The sequence below is a fragment of the Sinocyclocheilus rhinocerous genome, unplaced genomic scaffold, assembly GCF_001515625.1.
Source record: "Sinocyclocheilus rhinocerous isolate Xijiao unplaced genomic scaffold, SAMN03320098_v1.1 scaffold5982, whole genome shotgun sequence".
NCBI classification, from domain to species: Eukaryota; Metazoa; Chordata; class Actinopteri; order Cypriniformes; family Cyprinidae; genus Sinocyclocheilus; species Sinocyclocheilus rhinocerous.
The window spans coordinates 6,777-27,139 of NW_015642864.1; the positions used below are offsets into that span (position 1 = coordinate 6,777).

Genomic DNA, 20,363 nt, shown 5'->3' on the forward strand with positions numbered 1-20,363 from the left:
TGTGGTCTTTGTAGCCCTTTAAAGTGTAATAATGTCCCATATCTCCAAAATGCTGCAGTAAAATGGTTTGATATGAGGTGTGCATATAGTATGGGATGTCCCTTATTTTATACTTATTAGAAATGTGGTCTTTATAGCCCTTTAAAGTGTCATAATGTCTGATATCTCCAAAATGCTGCAGTAAAATGGTTTGATATGAGGTGTGCATATAGTATGGGATGTCCCTTATAAGAACTGACCATTCTTTTCTTCTACTTATTAGAAATGAGGTCTTTATAGCCTTCTAGAGTGTAATATTATCCTTTGAAAATTATAGTAATACAGAACAGTCAAAGACAACAATAAATTACACGAATATTAAAGCAGATGGGCAAAAATAAAACCCAAAAAATGTCATCATATCTCATTCTGGGCGTCTAGATGAAAAGCGCTCTGAAGGCGCGTTCCCTCTGTGTTGTTCCTGCTATTACCGTAATTATAATAATACACGCGCACCATAATTTCACTCGCGGCTGGCTTGACCGTTTTTTTCTGAAGTGCGGCTGGCTTGACCGCAGTGTGTATGCGCGTCTGTGCGTTTCTCTTTTAAGAGTGAGTTTTCTTAAAAAACTGCGATTTTATCCTCTCGTTGCTGAAAAATATAATGTAGCGATTCAGTATTTAAACTGTTATTAATAAAAGTCGTGGGGCAGAGTTGACAAGTTTCTTTTCTCCTTGATGTGTGAGCTGCGTGATCTACGATATATATATATGTGTGTGTGTGTGTGTGTGTGTGTCAGTAAGCAGAGCATTAATATAGAACGCTAATAAAGGCTCTAATGCACACAGCAGCACACAAGTATAGGTGTGTGTATTGTAGGAGCTAGACGACGTATGATGACGTGTGACGGCATAGTAGTGGTGTCCCAATTCTTAGGGGAATATTTTCATCCCTACCCCTTGACACTCTGTTTCAAGGGACAAGGGGAAGGGGTAGGCGGAGGGGTAGGGGAAGGGGAAGGGGTATAAAATAGAATTGGGATTGGGCCTTGGTCTGTCTAGAACTTGTAACTCACTGAGAAAGGCTCTTTCGGCATTGCAAATAAAATTTTAATTTCATAAGTTAGAAACATGCTTCGTTTGGGAAAGCTTTGCTCTTAACATTGCATAAACCAACTTTCTCTCAATGGGAAAGAAGCTTTGCAGCAGATGTGGGCTTGCTTTCTCTTCATTTGCTGAGAAGCACTAACACAGCATTATTGCTCATAGAAGGCATAAACTAAGCAGGCTGTGCATTGAAGATCTAATATGTCTTGCTGTGTCTAGAACTTGTAACACACTGAAAAGGCTCTTTTTGCATGGCAAATCAGATATAATTTCACAAGTTAGGAACATCCTGCATGTGGTCAAGCTTTGCTCGTAACATTGCATAAACCAACTTTCTCTCACTGGGAAAGAAGCTTTCCAGCAGACGTGGGATTAACTTCTCTTCATTTGCTCAGAAGCACTAAAACAGCATTCGTGCTCATAGAAGCCCTAAACTAAGCAGGCTGTGCATTGAAGATCTAATATGACTTGCAGTGTCTAGAACTTGTAACACACTGAAAAGGCGCAGCATATGTGGGCTTGCTTTCTCTACATTTGCTGAGGAGCACTAACACAGCATTAGTGCTCACAGAAGCCCTCAACTAAGCAGGCTGTGCATTGAAAATGTAATATGACTTGGTGTGTCTAGAACTTGTAACACTCTGAAAAGGCTCTTTCTGCATTGCAAATAAGATATAATTTCATAAGTTTGGAACATCCTGCATGTGTGCAAGCTTTGCTCTTAACATTTGCTCAGGAGCACTAACACAGCATTAGTGCTCATAGAAGGCCTAAACTAAGCAGGCTGTGCACTGAAGCTCTATATGACTTGCTGTGTCTATAACTTGTAACTCACTGAAAAAGGCTCTTCCTGCATTGCAAATAAGTTTTCATTTCATAAGTTAAAAACATCCTTCATCTGGGCAAACTTTGCTCTTAACATGGCATAAACCAACTTTCTCTCACTGGGAAAGAAGCTTTCCAGCAGATGTGGGCTTAATTTCTCTTAATTTGCTCAGAAGCACTAAAACAGCATTCGTGCTCATAGAAGCCCTTAAACTAAGCAGGCTGTGCATTGAAGATCTTATTTGACTTGCTGTGTCTATAAATGAAACTTTCAGAAAAGACTCTCTCTGCATTGCAAATAAAATTTTAATTTCATAAGTTAGAAACATGCTTCGTATGGGCAAGCTTTGCTCTTAACATGGCATAAACCAACTTTCTCTCACTGGGAAAGAAGCTTTGCAGCAGATGTGGGCTTGCTTTCTCTTTATTTGCTGAGAAGCACTAACACAGCATTAGTGCTCATAGAAGGCATAAACGAAGCAGGCTGTGCATTGAAGATCTAATATGACTTGCTGTGTCTAGAACTTGTAACACACTGAAAAGGCTCTTTCTGCATTGCAAATAAGATATAATTTCATAAGTTAGGAACATCCTGCATGTGCACAAGCTTTGCTCTTAACATTGCATAATCCAACTTTCTCTCACTGGGAAAGAAGCTTTGCTGCATATGTGGGCTTGCTTTCTCTATATTTGCTCAGAAGCACTAAAACAGCATTAGTGCTCATAGAAAGGCATAAACTAAGCCGGCTGTGCACTGAAGCTCTAACATGACTTGCTGTGTCTATAACTTGTTACACCCTGAAAAGGCTCTTTCTGCATTGCAAATAAGTTTTCATTTCATAAGTTAAAAACATCCTTCATGTGGGCAAACTTTGCTCTTAACATTTGTTGTGTTTATATACCGATTAGACTCCATAAAATCCCTAATACACATCCCTATTTCTCATCCACAGATGCAATTAATTTGCCCTTACCTCTGAGATCAGGAAATGCAGTCAAGAGACCTGGAATCTCCCCCGGTGTCCGAGTTCGCTCAGCTGAGTCCGAGCTTCATAAGGCTCGAAGGATGTCCTTCAGTTTTAGAATAATAGGTTACCCCAAAAATAAATTACTCAGAGACTTTTCCTAAATAAAGTTTTAACGCATCACCATTTGTAATGGTTTCGCTTTATTAGTACACAGTAACTAATAAGTAATAAAATGAAAGTAACAGCGAGTAGCCTAAGTCTTCACCATCGGAGTGCGGCCCCGTCTGAAGCTCTCCTTGGCATTTTATAGCCTTGCACACAATTTGCATTAACATCATCAAAGCCATCCCTGCATTCTTTCCTTATTTGGTAATTTCTTTGCGTACATACACAGACAGGATACACAACCTTTATCACACTTAGCACAGAGTATCAAAAGTTCAAATGGAAGAATTGCAGGGATTCTAAGTATATCATAAAGATATTCATCTCTATTTAAGCCCACAAAAATATCTATTACACCTCTAAAAGCATGGTCCACGTACACATTGTCTCAACCACACAATTCACACTCATAATAAAATATAAATAAATATAATAATACAATAAAATTAGTACTGTTAGTTAGAGATTCCATCTCACAATTCTATTGTAAGATGCAGTCCCTTTCAGAAAACAAAACGTATATCAACCTAAACCACCAGCCTTCAACATTTATAAATTTGGAGAACAAAATATGTGATCAAACATACATCTGAAAGCTCTATAATTTTAGAGCTGGTGCTTTAAGTTTCAATATTTCTAAGTCACTGGTTAATGCTTGCAACTCAAGATTAAACTTATTATATTCAACCATTTCTCTTAACAGTCTCATTATTTTCTTATTCAAAGTTTCCTGTTTTCTCATCAACTTTATTATAGTTCTCATCTTAAAATCCATATTCTGTTGATATTCCAGGTCTCTTCCTTGCAATTCAAAATTAAACATTATATTCAACCATTTCTCTTAACAGTCTCATTATTTTCTTATTCAAGGTTTCCTGTTTTCTCATCAACTTTATTACAGTTCTCATCTTAAAATCCATATTCTGTTGATATTCCAGGTCTCTTCTTTGTCCGGCGGCGCCGCTCCACTTTCGCGTGCTTTTTGATTTTTCGGCTTTCTTCCACCTGCAATCCTTCAATGATGAGATCACCAAAATCAATATTTATTTTACTTGATTCTTGATCGCTATTCCCTAAAGAAATTATATCCCGATTTTGTGTATAATTGTTTCCGGTAGGGATTTGATCAGGAAATTGCATATTCCTAGGCTTATCGACACATTGCATAAACCAACGTTCTCTCACTAGGAAAGAAGCTTTCCAGCAGATGTGGGCTTAATTTCTCTTTATTTGCTCAGAAGCACTAAAACAGCATTCGTGCTCATAGAAGCCCTAAACTAAGCAGGCTGTGCATTGAAGACCTAATATGACTTGGTGAGTCTAGAACTTGTAACACCATGAAAAGGCTCTTTCTACATTGCAAAAAAGATTTAATTTCATAAGTTAGAAAAATGCTTCATATGGGCAATCTTTGCTCATAACATTGCATAAACCAACTTTCTCTCACTAGGAAAGAAGCTTTGCAGCATATGTGGGCTTGCGTTCTCTTCATTTGCTCAGGAGGACTAACACAGCATTAGTGCTCATAGAAGGCCTAAACTAAGCAGGCTGTGCACTGAAGCTCTAACATGACTTGCTGTGTCTATAACTTGTAACACACTGAAAAGGCTCTTTTTGCATTGCAAATAAGATATCATTTCACAAGTTAGGAACATCCTGCATTTGGGCAAGCTTTGCTCTTAACATTGCATAAACCAACTTTCTCTCACTGGGAAAGAAGCTTTACAGCACATGTGGGCTTGCTTTCTCTTTATTTGCTCAGAAGGGCTAACACATCATTAGTGCTCTGCTCATAGAAGTCCTAAATTAAGCAGGCTATGCATTGAAACTCTAACATGACTTGCTGTGTTTAAAACTTCTAACAAAGTGAAAAGACTCTTTCTGCATTGCAAATAAGATTTCATTCCATAAGTTAGAAACATCCTGCATGTGGGCAAGCTTTGCTCTTAACATTGCATAAACCAATTTTCTCTCACTGGGAAAGAAGCTTTGCAGCATATGTGGGTTTGCTTTCTCTTCATTTGCTCAGGAGCACTAACACAGAATTAGTGCTCATAGAAGGAGTAAAATAAGCAGGCAGTGCATTGAAGCTCTAACATGACTTGCTGTGTCTATAACTTGTGTAGTGATTTTTGCTTTCGCCAACCTAGGTAGGCGAAATAGTGTAGTGATAGGTACTCGCGTCACCAATGACGTTATGATATTTGGATCACGTGTCACTTAAAGTGTGGTTATGAGTACATCACATAAGAAAGATTGGTGGGATCTCTAACTTGTAGAACCTCTTTCTGTATAATCAACACAAGACACAAGTGTAATAAAATAGATTTTATTAACTAAAGATAGAAAAGAGAAGCTTTGTCAAGAATGCAACAACTACTAAATGAATACCATAAATGAAATATTCCTATTTCATTTATGGTATTCATTTAGGAATTTTGTTATTTATTAGGGGCGACTGTTAGTCTTTCTTCCGAATTCCATCCCCAGAGTAATGGTCAGACAGAGAGAGCCAACCAAAATTTAGAACTCATGTTATGATGTTTGGTTTCATAGCATCCGTCCTCCTGGAGTCAGCAGCTCTCATGGGTTGAGTACGCACACAACTCTTTACCGGTATCGGCTACGGGCCTGTCTCCGTTTGAGTGTAGCTTAGGATACCAGCCACCTGTTTTTCCCAGTACGGAATCCGAAGTCACTGTTCCCTCTGCTCACGCTTTTGTCCAGAGGTGCTGTCGCACCTGGAGCAGAGCCAGACAGACTCTCCTCCGGGTGGGAACGCGCACCAAGGCTCAGGCCGATCGCCACCGGTCGAAGCCTCCCATCTACGTCGTTGGTCAAAAAGTGTGGCTTTCATCTAAGAACATTTCTCTCCACACCGTTTGTAATAAACTTGCTCCCAAATTTATCGGCCCATTTACTGTCACCAAAATCATTAGTCCACCTCAAACTTCCTCCAGCGTAAAGGAGAGTTCATCCCGTATTTCATGTTTCTAAATTAAAGCCCGTTTTTCATTCTGCGATTAATCCGCCTGTCCCGGTTCCCCCACCATCTTGTAGACAGGGAACCTACCTATTTGGTAAAACGTATTCTGGACTCGAGACGGAGGGGACGAGGATTCCTGTACTTGGTGGACTGGGAGGGTTACGGGCCGGAGGAGAGGAGTTGGGTGCCTGCGAGAGATATATTAGATCACTCCCTTATCGATGATTACAATCGCCAGGCAGGTTCTCCTGGGAGCGCCGAGAGGCGCTCTTAGGAGGAGGGGTAAGGTCACGGTTCGTGGGTCCGTGTGCTCATTCCTGTGTGCGTGGTTGTCTGCTGCGTCTGGCAACCCCGCCCTCCTAATCAGGTGTTCACTTGAAGCCTATCTGGGCTACCTTTATCTGGCTCGCGCTTTCACGGTCCTTCGTCAGTTCGTTGTCTCGCTAACCACTGTTTGTTCTCTCCTAGACTCCTAGTGTGTTCTCTGTGATCGTGCTCCGGTCCTGCTCGGCCTTTTGTTTCCCGTTGACCAGACTTCTGCTCTCGGACTTTGTTTTCTACGAACTTGGACATCTCTCGGATTATCTGGATGTCCTGTTTGTTTCCACATTCTGAGAATTCTTAATAAACTGTTTTTCTTTCACTCACAATTGGATCTGAGCCTTGATTACGTGACAGTGAAGCTCATAAAAGTGAAAGCATGACATCAGTAGCAAACAGATCACATGCCTCGAAACACATAGAAACTGTGATTCACTTCTCGTGAGAGCGTCAGCACCATTCAACAGTGTGATTCACTTCTCTTTTCTGCCAAAGATTAAGAGAGATTGAAAAATATTACACAGCCATCTTGTCAATAACTTAATTGACCTATCTCATAGTAGTTTTGTTTTAAAGGGGACATCGGATGCCCATTTTCACAAGTTTCTTTAGGGTCTTCATGAAATGTCTGTAACATACTTTGGTTAAAATTCCTCAATGGTCATGTAAAACACACCTTTTTACCTTGTCAAAAACAGCTCTGTTCACAGCGACCCATTTCAGCGCGTGTCTCTTTAAATGATAATGAGTTACTGCTCACCCCATCCCTATCTTCCGTGGGGCGTCGACACAAGATGCGTGAATTGCTGCCTTGGACTCCATACTGTATATGGCTCAGAGGTGGTCTTCTTCAAATAGCTAGCCATCTACATAGAAACTGGCTGCAAACTGAAACAGCTCGCTGGATGAGACAGTTTCAGACTCAGACAGACAAACTGGCTGCGTGTTTTCTTTTCAGCTTTTCTGAGCTGGCAGACATGCCAGAAACCCAAGTAATCACAAAAAAAAAAAAAAAGGAAAAAAAAAAAATAGAGAAAAAAAGTGATTTTTTTAGATTTAGAAAGTTGTTGCTTTCCTTTACACTTCTTTTATTTGTTGTAATGTCACTCCATCAGTATTTTATGTTCAGACTCCAACTGCCTTAGGTCTGAAATAAGCAATTTGTCTTGTTTTTCTTTTGATTTCCATCTCTCTTGATCCATCTTTCCATTGTCATTTTCATCCATATCTTCAATCTTTTGATTTCAGTTTTCATTTGTTCAACTATAGACTGATTATTCAATATCCCTATCTCCAAAGGGGTTCTCTATTTTATTTAAATTAACAATCAGGTAAATGGCACTATGGTCAGAAATATCCGTGACTCCAATTTGGCAATCCTGTATCCTATGTTTTCCTTTTGTGTAAAAAAAAATAAATAAAAAATCTATTCTTAAATACACAGTGTGTGTGCCTGAGAAATGGTTGAAATCGCTTTTCTTAGAATGGGTTTCCCCCCATATGTCAGTTAGTTCCAATTCTTTATATTTTATATTAAAATATATTCGAGAATGAGCTGATTTTGCAGCTTGGTATTAAAATAGGTTATTTTTGGACTGAAAAGAGAGTTATGAGGTCTGAAACATATCAATTAAACAACTGTTTTACTGCATTCCTTATTTAAATTACACCAGTTAAGTCAAGAGTACAACATATAAAGTTTAAGATGTTTTAAACTGTGTCTATATAAAAATACACAATTTTCAATTTATTTTATAAGGCTGAACTGACACATCAAATCATTGATGCAGATGTTGATACACTTTCCATACATTTTCAGCATGGGAATCAAAAAGCTCAACACAACTACACGCCACAAAAAATCATTATTTTCATCAACATTATTTATACTCCCGTACATGACCGAAGTACAGTTCTGAGTGGCCATTAACGGGCCATGAGTCTGTGTCTGCTGCTCTGATCCACCAGTCTGTGATACTCTGATAGTTTATCTTTCAGATTCTTGTACATCTGTAGACAGAGAAGTCAAGTCAGCTTTATTTATATAGCACTTTATACAATACAGATTGTGTCAAAGCAGCTTTAAAGTGTCAAACGGGAAAATAGTTTGTCAAGAAAATAGTTTGTCAAAGCCAGAGAACATCACAAAACCATACATGCAAAATGTCATCATACTTTGATTTCTTAACTGCCCACTTTGAAAATTAAGATTTTTATTGAATAGATTAGATTCATCTGTTGTTGAATTGTTGTTGAATATCTAACCCATCTCAATAGACGAGAACAGGTTTCTAAAGTTCTGTTCAAAATCATGAAATAAAAATCTTGGGCATCATGACAAATGCAAGTGAAAAATACTTCACCTTTTCATTGATCTGACTTTCACTGAGGTTTCTTAAGAGCTGATCAATCGATGTATAAGGCAGCCATACCAGGGATGCTGTAGCTGAGAGAGGCCGCTGTCAGGAAATCAAAGGACAATAATAAATCCACTCAGAGTACTGTGCAGAAGTCTTAAGCACATTAGATGTTTGACAAATTTGCAAACATTCCTTTTGCAAAGAGTGAAATAATCCAGTAAGATTGGGTTGTGAAACCCTGCTTTAATGAATATTAAACATACACATTACATATACATATATATTTCATAATACATAGACAGTTTTTGTTTCAAATTGTTTATTCAAATTATTGAATAAACAGATTTTTAAAAAGCCAAAATCTATTTTCTGTATTTTATTTAAATAAATGGGTTATTTCACATCTTGCTCAAATTTGTCCTCCAAACAATGTGCAAATTAAAGACTATGATAACAAATATAGTGACTGTAGGGCACTGTGTAAAAAAAACAAAAAAAAAACAAAAACAAAAAAAAAACCTTGCTTGTCCAGTTTAAATGTCCATAAAAAAACCCCACCATTCACTGCTGTAAAGAAAATCAGTGGAAAGTGGATATTGCTGGTGTTTCAAACGTGAGCAGCATGTGTAACAATTGAAGCAATGAGCACATACAAAAGTCTTTTTTAAATATGCTTGTGTCCAACCTGTTTGCACAAACTGCTATTTACATAACTTTATTATTAGTTGTAAACTAATTAGTAGGGATGTAACGATTAACCTCGAGCCGGTTGAAAATAGATTCAAATATGTGACGATTCAAATCGGTTGAGATGCTAAACGGTTCATTTAGGTGTAGGGGTTTATATGAATGCATGTCTGAGGGGAACTTACTGTCTTTAGAAAAGTTTAGATGGTATTTTTTCTTTTCATCTTGCCTCTGTATAATGCATATTAAAGTTCACAAGTGCAGCCTGCTTTGTTTACAGCGGAAACCAAGGAAACGCTTTAAGCGCAGACGCTTTTGTCCAAAGCGACTAACTAATGAGGACAATAGAAGCAATCAAAACCAACAAAAGAGCAATAATATGTAAGTGCTAAATTAGTATATTATTATAGTGTTATATTTCAATTTCACAAAGAAATGTGCAGCATTTTGTCCAAGCAATAATAAAAGGACACATTTAATTTATAATTTGTCTTAAATCTCATTTTGTTAAAAAAATTAATAAATAATCGTGAATCGAATCGTGAGTTGAGTGAATCATTACATCCCTACTAATTAGGGATGCACCATACCATTTTTTTCAGAACCGATCCAATACCGAAAATTATAATTTTTTTTAAATCAATGCAAAATTAGTTGACCTGATCATCACTGTTTTGTGTTAAACACAATCTACTATAGACAACTTAATTACACAGAAAAATAACAATTGAAAAAATATAATCATAATATATTTATGATTATATATACAGGTACATCTCAAAAAATTTGAATATCATGAAAAAGGTCAATATTTTTTGTCACTCATTTCAGAAAGTGAAACCCATATATTATATGGATTCATTACACATAGTGAAATATTTCAAGCCTTTATTTCTTGAAATTTTGATGATTATGGCTTACAGATAATGAAAACCCAAAATTCAGTGTCTCAGAAAATTAGAACATTAAATAAGATCACTCTATGGGGTTCAGGTCAGGAGAGTTTGCTTGCCAATCAAGCACAGTAACACCATGGTCATTGAACCAGCTTTTGGTACCAAATAAGATCAATAAAAAAAGGATATTTTAAACAGAAATGAACATGCTTTTCAGAAGCCTGACATTTCTATGCACTCAATACTTGGTTGGGCCTCCTTTTGCATGAATTACTGCATCAATGCAGCGTGGCATGGAGGCAATCAGCCTGTGGCACTGCTCAGGTGTAATGGAATGACACCATGACTTTCCAATATTGAACTTCTTCACAATATTCTAATTTTCTGAGACACTGAATTCTGGGTTTTCATTATCTGTAAGCCATAATCATCAAAATTTCAAGAAACAAAGGCTTGAAATATTTCACTCTATGTGTAATGAATCTATATAATATATGGGTTTCACTTTCTGAAATGAGTGACAAAAAATATTGACCTTTTTCATGATATTCAAATTTTTTGAGATGACAGATGAATATATGACAAAATATACTATTATAAACTAGGTTAGTGGATAATTCAGCAGAAAAAGTTACTCTAGAAAAATAACGAGTGCACAATAATTTTATAAAATTTAAACAATAAGTGAAAAAACATTATTTAGTGGGGAACAAAAGTGAATAAGTGTAGGACTAAATCTGGTAAAATGTTACACATTGCTCTTTTGGCACTTTTCCACTGCATGGTACGGCATGGCACGGTTCGCTTTTGGGGGGTTTTCCACTGTGTACAGTACCTGGTACTTTTTTCAGTACCACCTCGGCTCAGGTTCCAAGCGAGCTGTACCGTTACCAAAATGTGACGTGTAAACCCAGACATGAGACACTAGACCCACTAGATTAAATCAGCACAGCCAGCGAGGATCGAACGCAACTTTTTTTCGAATGAGCGCACCTTTTAAAATAAATGGCCAACAAAATAATGGCTTTCGTGGTCTGTTGAGGAAGTACAGACGTTCCTCTCGTTGATAGCCAAGAGCTTGATGGGACGATGCGGAATGAAAAAGTTTTGAAAAAGACGGCGCAACTATAACAACATGTCTATAATCCCGCCCACTCTAAAGCGGCACTAAACTGCAGTGGAAACGCAAACCGTGATGTGCCGTGCCGAGCCGTACCATGCAGTGGAAAAGCGCCATTTGTACTGTTGTAAAATACATTCATGAAAAACAACCGACCGAGTTTGAACGCTGAATGGAGCATGACAGACAGAGGAGAGGAGAGAAGAGTTTACGTGAACTTGAATTTAATGACTTAAATATTCATCTGTACCTCACATTAAACTATAAAACTTCTTCAGAACACTTGGAATATAGTGCAAAAAAAAACTTTATGGTGCTTTATAATGTTTTGAGCCTTTAGTGGGGTTTAACAATATCTCAGAATAGCATACGCACAATATCGGATTTGGATTGGTCTGGTCTGACCGATACCCGATCCGGCAGAAAATGGCAGTATCAGAGCCGATACAGATACTGAGGATCCGATCAGTGCATCCCTAAAACTAATACACCCACAAACTGCAAATATACTTTGAAAGATTTTAAAAGCAAATGTGTATTCATTATTTGCAATATTAGCAATTAACGACCGTAATGTCTACAACAGACCATAAAGTTTTAATTCATTTCAGATTGTTGTGAGGAAAAAAAAAACTGAATACTTATTCAAATTGTAATAGTAGTCAGGACTACATACCTCTATACCAAAATACTGATGTCCCTTTCCAAGCAGAGCATCCACATACTCCAGCACGAGCTCAGCTGCTGACTCCAGCTGATCATAGTTCAGATAGAGACGCAACAGCGCAGCAGCATCGACTTCCTGAAAGAGAACCACAACCATCCTTTATGTGTTATACCAACAGAGAACAGGGACGGTGTAGAAATTATGTCTGTAAGCATACAAATGGTAAAGAAAGCAAAGTAAGCTTTTCTTTTATGCAAATTTTATTACTTTTTTGTTTTTTTACAATAAATTTTTTTCATTAGTGAATATCACAAAACCTACCAAGATGATGTCTGCCTCAATTTCAGTTTAAATTTAGAAAAGCACAACAGCAACAGATCTGTTCCAAGTAAATTTGATAGGACACTAGGCTTGCCGCGATAGACGGTGTTGACGGTGATACCGGTGTTAAGCCGCAACACCGGTTACGTCACTTGCCCACCGCGTCACCGACCCCCACCGTCGTTTTGATTTTTTATAGTAATAAAAATAATTTAGTTCAGTAACGTCATTTTAGCTTTCAGAAGGGTGCTCGTGAGCGCCCCCTTTGCACCCTCGATGTGCACTTCTGCCGAGCCTGCACTGAGGCGAGCTCCGCAGCAGACTTCTACCCGACAGTCAAAGTGGCATTGCATCACGAAAGGGTGGACTTAGAGGAAGACCGCGAGGGTTTAGGGTGTGATTTCGGACAGGGCCAAAGTATTAAGCATTGATATTTGTCTGCGCAGGCAGTCTGATGTATTTATCTCTATTACGTAATAAAAACAGGAAGTACAAAAGTTGTTTTGCTGCTTGATTACAAAAAAAAGCTTAATGAAAGGCTGAATAAAAGCTGTTTTTGAATTCACAAGTTTTGAGGTCTGAAATTTACAGTATGTTTTTAATATTACAATGATATTTTACAATATTACTCTTATATGTCAAAAGATCATGGAAAATATAATCTCTCAATTAATGACCCCTGTCTATTAGATGTAATGCTTAAAAAAAATCATCCACCTTGTAGGCATTGAGCAGCCAATCAGGCACTGGCACCCCATGTGAGAGCAGCTTGTTGAGGACACAGCGATGATACTGAGCGTTCTGTGAGGGATATTTCTCCAAATAATGAGCTAACAGCCGCCAAGCTTCATCTGTCGCACTGTGTGGAGAGAAATTCAGTTAGGAAGACACAGAGCAGAGTTCATCGCAATGATCAAGGTCAAGGAGTATTTTAACAGACCTGGACTCTTTAGTAGTAATGACAGTTGGCAACTGATTAGCTGCAAGCCAGTTCCACACCTCCGTCTGGTCAAGATCGCCTTTATACTGCAGTTTGATACACCTATACACAGACAAAATATGCAGTGCAGAATTCAGAACAACAAGCAGTCAGCTGATTTTGATTAGGCAGACACAAGATCAATCAACTTACTTGAAGGTCAGTCCTTCAAATACAGGTGTGAGGGATAAGTTAAAGGTCTGACATAGTGTCAAGGCTGTGTCAAATAGTCCTGTTTGTACCAGCAGAGCCACCATCTCTTGTGAAGATGCACCTCCTGTAAAAGAAATAACACCAGGATCAAGTTAACCTTTTAAAAGAGCTCAGGAAATAGTTGCCACTATTCAGACAAAATGTGTTTGCATACTAAAATAAATAAATAATAGCATTAAGTATAGCTACGCAACCATTCACACCCCATGAAAAGTTCATAAATGAGGGCAATATTATAATGGATCTCAATCTGAACAGCACTGATGGGCAATCTTTAGCATTGCCTGCTTTGGCAGAAATAACCTCTTGTAAGTGATTTTTACAACGGTACTCTTACAATTAATTGGGAGAATTTGCTGCTCATTCCTCCATGAAGGATTCCTTGAACTGTGATATTAAAATCTTAAAATCTTTTTAGTAAGTGTAGATGTGTTTGTGTGAAGAGAGAGAATAGCATCAGGACATGAACAAGGTTGTTAAAAAACTAAAACAGCAGCAGCTCATGTTAACCAACTCATGTTAATCATGAAGCTTATAAACTTGTTTATTCATTCATTCATTATTTATTTATAAAGCACATAAAAAAAAAAACAGGGTTGACCAAAGTGCTGTACAGTTTAGTCAAATAAAATACAAATTATAATCTTTCAAACAACAAACAAAAACACTAAAATAATAAATTAGAAACCCACACTAAGAAAATGTGTTTTAAGTTTTGATTTGAAAGAGGAAAGTGATGACACCATTCGGATCGACACCGGTATGCTATTCCAGAGTTTAAGGCCTACTGTCACAAAAGCTCGGTCTCCACAATGTTTTAACCTCGATCTACAAACAGAGAGCAATCCAAGGCTGCCTGATCTAAGTGACCTAGAGGGATTGTGATAATGTAAAATGTCAGAAAGATACGTTGGTGCTAGGCCGTGTAATGCTTTAAAAACAAAAACTAGAATTTTAAATTCTATTCTCAGTTTGACTGGTAGCCAATGCAGAGAAGTTAAGATGGGAGAAATACGATCAAATTTTCAACTGCCAGTCAGCAGCATTTTGTACCATTTGAGGACGCCCGATAGATGATTGATTTGCACCATAATAGAGTGAATTGCAGTAATCAAGTCGTGAAGTAATAAATGCATGGATAACTTTTTCAAAGTTCTTTAAAGAAAAAACAGGTTTGACTTTTGCGAGACGTCGTAAATGATAAAAGCAGGATTTGACAACATAATTATTTTGTTTATCAAACTTAAGACCTGAATCAAAGAACACACCTAGATTTTTCGCACATGGAGTAACATGAGAGCTTAAGTCGCCAAGGTCCAGATCACCAAAATCATAGGAATCACTAGGACCAAACAGTATAACTTCGGTTTTATTCTCATGTAAGGCTAAAAAATTGTGTGCAAGCCAAATTTTCACTTCATGTAAACAAGCTAGCAGAACCTCTATGGAACTTGAATCATTATGTTTAAAAGGAAGGTATAATTGGGTGTCATCAGCGTATAGGTGGAACGATACTCCATATTTAGAAAAGATGGAACCCAATGGCAGCAAGTATAAGGAGAACAGTGTTGGTCCCAGAATAGATCCCTGCGGAACACCACAAAAAAGATGTGCGGTTGAGGAAGTGTGTTTTCCAATACAGACAGAGTTTTCCTATTAGTTAAAAAAGACTGGAACCAATTCAAAACGGTACCCTGAATGCCTAAAAGATTTTCTGTTTATGTACAATTACATGGAGTATGTGAAAATATTTTTCCACTCTTTTGCAGATTGTAAATTAAATTATACATTTTGAATAATTCTTTTTGTCAAAACATTTGACAGCTGTAAATACATACATAATTTGAAAATGAGTTGCATTTTCAAATGCATGTTATAACTGACTCAAAATCACACTGCTTGCCGCCAGAGATGGAGTTTGTGTGGAGCAGCATTTACTATGAACCAAGTCACTCCTGAGACACTGACAGCACAGGATCAGAGCATGTGAGCGAAGCGGAGCGGTGTGACGCTCTGCTACGTTTTCCGCTCTATGGACGGCCGCTCCACTCAGTCGCTCTAACCGCCCAAGCAAGCGCTCCGTTAATATTCCGCTCACGCTCGCCGTAAACCAATTCCCGCTCAGATCCCGCTCCGTTCTGTAAAGAACAAATTTGCGTGCATTATATTAGATTATAAATTACTGCTGCCTATATCTAGCCTACATTCTGTAGGTCTACCTATTGTTTCGGGTCAGTTTTTAAAAAAAAAAAATATTTTAATAGGCCTAAGTGGTGTAGGCTAATATCTTCTGTAATTCTCGATCATTATCGATCTCGAACAAGCAAATCACCAAACGGCATTCTGGGTTGAGCGAGCGGCGCTGAGCGTATTGAGCGAGCGGAGCGGAATCTTCAGAAAGGCTCTCTGCGCTCTTAAGGAAATATTACCGCTCCGCTCACATGCTCTGCACAGGATCATGAGCTGCTGGAAAAACGCAGCGCCTCAAACTAAAATGTGACTGATATGGTCACACCGTAGAGCCTGGATGTAGTTTTGAGCTTGTGTTCATTGCTTAAGAAAAGTTAACTGCTAAAAAGGAATGCATTAGAAAAACTCAGCTATACATATTGCAGAATATAAGTCATATTATATTATGAGACGTGCTGAAATCGCGTTTGGTCTCGTACTGTATCGCGTACCTTGTCAGTGTCGTGTGCTTTGCTTGGCCATTTGTTGTGATAAACAGGAAAGTGTGTTTCCTATTACTTGTTTCCCTTCTGTTTGCAGTTTTTTATAACCAATTCTTACTATGTGTTTCCAGATCCCTACTATCACTACCACTCGCAAACCATGCATCACACACTGTAGGCAGCGCAATCCTAACAACCTGCGCACTTTGCCTATGTCTACTAATATACTACTTTCTTTTTCTATTGGTCTCTGGACTTGCCAGTCTGCTGTAAACAAAGCAGATTTTATTACTTCTATTACATGTCATTCAAGACTAAACCTCATGGCCCTGACAGAGACATGGATCAAACCAGAGGACAATGCTACACCTGCAGCACTCTCAAATAATTTCTCTTTTTCCCACTCCCCCGTCTGACTGGAAGAGGTGGAGGTACTGGTCTGCTTATCTCTAATGATTGGAAATTTAATCCTTTACCATCTCTAAGTATCAACTAAGGAGCTCCTTTGAATCACATTCGGCCATTATTACCCACCCTCTTAAAATCCATTTTATAGTTGTTTATCGACCCCCAGGACCACTAGGTAACTTCGTGGAAGAATTAGATGTATAATATATATATATATATAAATATATACACCTTGCTGCGTGTACTGCGTTAGGCTAACCGAGACTTGTCATTTGCACTTTATATTGTTCTATATTGTTGCTCTTTTGTTAGTTTTGACTGCTTTTATTGTCCTCATTTGTAAGTCGCTCAAATGTAAATGTAAATGTAAATATTAGGGCTGCTCGATTATGGCAAAAATTATAATTACGATTATTTTGGTCAATACTGTAATCAAGAGTTTGAGTGGGCCACATAACCAAAACTTTATGAGTGATTTATTTAAAGATAGCGCTATATATCAAATATATATTTTTTGTAAATAAGGTTATGACATCTACATTTTAGATACCAGTGAAATTTCACAATTCTCAATACCACAGCAGAATACTAGGGTAACTCATACAAGTAAAAAAATAAAATAAAATAAAAAGTCCTCAACAATTGTTGAAAAATTATTAAACGGTTAATAATACAATTAAAAAAAGCAAAAGACAAATACAATATATATAAAAAAAAAGATGTTTCAAGAAATGAAACAATCAGTGCTTTACGTTTTTTATGCAAGTCTAAAGTATTCAGCTAACTGCCTAGTACAGAAATTGAATAATCGAATGTAAAATAAAACAGCGTAGTCTTCACTGAAAGAATTAAACTTCCTTTGTTTCTTATCAAAGCTACAAAAGTCATGAGCAGTGAGTGATTTTCTGTCTTTTGTTGTTTGATTAATATTAAGTACACAGTTGGCAGCAGGAACATTAGCCTGCTGTCACTTTAAGAGCCGCAAGGATCCAATATAATGTTACACAAATATTTTAATTCTCAAATGTTTATGTTCACTTAAGACATAACCAACAAGGGTTTCCATGAATAATAATCAAGCACCGCACTTTGACACAATACACATACGTGTATTTGACCGTTTAGGCACGCAACAAACTAAAAGTTGACTTTACACGTCCGTGTTCTGTTCCGTGTCGGTGCGCATGCACAGAAAACCTCCTGAGGAACAGTGCAAGTTCTTTCATGCTTTTAAAAACACAAATAAATCAAATAAACTTTAATAAATCAAGCACGTCCCATTTTGCGAAAGTCACGTTACATGATTTTACTGATTTGCATGCGAAGTTTGGGCTTTTATGGAGGAGCGAAAGCACACCACTGGAAAGGGGGCGGAATGGGGCACAATAATCATTTTATCTCGATTATTGGATTTTCATAATAGTTGGAGGTCGAAATTTAAACTGTATTTTGATTAATTGCACAGCTCTATTGACATTAATAAAGGCAACATAATTGAACAATAATTTAAAAGCGTCTTCTAAAAGGAAGCATGTAAACCACCATACCTGCAATGGCGGCTGAGGGGGGGTCCTGCTGAGCCAATGTCAGCCGACTCCGAGCAAGAACATACTCTTTCTCCAAGTCTTTCAGCTCAAGAATGTCGATCTGTTGACTTACTGTGATCACATGACAAACAACTTTAAAATGTGTAGCATTTAAAAAACAACACCAGATTTTGCTGATATTACTATATCAAAAACACACCGATTATCAGATTATTAGGCCAATAGTTTTAAAAATATACATACAGTATTTGAATGAAAACTGTAAAACATACAATATTTTGATACCTCAATTCATAATGTGGTCCATAGAGAATCAAGTACACAGTAAGAAACCAGATATTCATTCAGCATCTGCGCTTGCTGATTCAGTTATTTATTCATTAGACTGATTCAATTTGAGAAAGAACCAGATTCATGGACTACAATACAATGGTCATGCTATATGTTTTGCATGCAGCAAGCAAACAACACAATAGCAAAAGGTATGCGATAACCATATTAAATTTCAATCATCTTCAATGATTGTGCTTGTATCAAGACAAGTGGGTGGACACGTAGAAAAATGTTTAATAGACGAGTGTTGATCTTCACCTGTCAATGAAAATACTGAGTTCTGAATGAAAATATGACTACTAGCATACACAATTTAATCATGTTTAAGTTTTAAAGGTGGGGACAACAGAGTAGTCCACACAATTTTACAGGGTGATTTGGGGAGGAATTACCTGGATTTGCAGCAAATTCGCCATCATAGTTCCTTTTTGGTGATGTGCCTGGTCGTTCGTACTAGTCAAAAGTCAAGTCATGATATATAAAAAAAACATTATAATATATGTTACAAAATTAGGTTATAGATGTATACACACAGAGTACTGTTCAAGTCTTAGGCACATTAGATGCTTCACAAAACTTGTGCACAAAACTCATACAACGTACTTATTAAAGTTAGGTTAAAGACGTTAACTGATAAAAAATCTATTCATGGCATTATTTTTGAAAACACCCTTAATTTTACAGCCACATGCCTTCTGCACTGCGTTTATAAGTCTAAGTTATTCTGACAGGATAACGTTGCTAGTTCTGAGAAAAGCTCTAGCATTATTTGTTTTACAGATGCCACTTGGTTTTACTTTTGATGTTTTGTATCCAATGTAATGAAATTCAGACATCTTTATGTGTGACCTAAAGTGTCCTAAAACTCATGTATGTACATATTCATTAGGGGTTAACAGTATACAGAAGTCACGTACCTGGGTTTTGGGGTCACGGTTAAATACGAGTACGGTAAAACAGGAAATGTATTTATTTATTTATTTTGAACAGACAGTAATGCTACATGCAACCCTCTACATTGCGAGTAAATCACTCGCATATGCGACTAAATCTTCACTCTGGCGACTAAATGATGTCTAACTTTAGCCAATGGCTAATACATTCTCAGATTTTACTCGCCAGTGTGTGAGTTGGAGGCTAAGTATAAGTTTAGCACAGATATATTTTCACTCGCCGAACACTCTGACTGAGCACTTCAGAGTTTCTCTCTAGGTCAAGCGGTCTGTGCTATTTTTCAGTTCATCTAAATGGATGATTTTAACGTATTTAACGTACCGTAAATTCTAGTGTGAAGGCGCACACCTTGCCATGTAGCATGAGCAGTTGTTTTTGACACCTGCACAAAACAAAAACAGCAGGAGGACTGAATGAAAATGCAAATTCACTCTCTGACAGCATGTGGCGGAAAAGCAGCATACAGTATTTCCTTGGTTACTGCTGTAAACAAAGCAGCTGTGCTTATAAACACTACTTTAATATGCATTATATGGAGGTAAGAGGAAAAGAAAATGCCATCGAAACATTTCTGAAGACGGTCAGTTCCTCTCAGAGATACATTCATATTCAGAGATCTATATAAACCCCCACATATTTCTCTTATAATATATTTTGAACATCGCGAACAGGGAGTTTGATCTGCCTGGTACAGTATTTTCTCCTCTTTCAGACTTCATAAAAATTCCACACAAATTACATTTTGGGAAATGATTGCAATGCAGCGAGTGTGCAATTCTGGAATAGAGATCGGCCAAAATAAAACTAACAGTAACACTTTCTATGAAGCCCGTATTTATAATACATTATAAGTGT

The 20,363-nt window shown here is 37.5% G+C and overlaps 1 protein-coding gene across 1 annotated transcript; it reads right to left on the reverse strand.

Annotated features, from left to right (window-relative positions):
• Positions 1–7,977: 7,977 nt before the first annotated feature.
• On the reverse strand, positions 7,978–19,073 carry LOC107756876 (nuclear pore complex protein Nup160-like). Its single transcript, XM_016574195.1, has 8 exons — positions 18,947–19,073; positions 18,222–18,332; positions 13,535–13,658; positions 13,343–13,444; positions 13,120–13,261; positions 12,091–12,216; positions 8,715–8,810; positions 7,978–8,361 (listed from the first exon to the last, which is right to left on the reverse strand). Exons 3-8 carry the CDS (start codon positions 13,636–13,638, stop codon positions 8,278–8,280), a joined length of 654 nt encoding a protein of 217 aa, XP_016429681.1. The 5' UTR covers positions 13,639–13,658; positions 18,222–18,332; positions 18,947–19,073; the 3' UTR covers positions 7,978–8,277.
• Between the last annotated feature and the right edge of the window lie 1,290 nt (positions 19,074–20,363).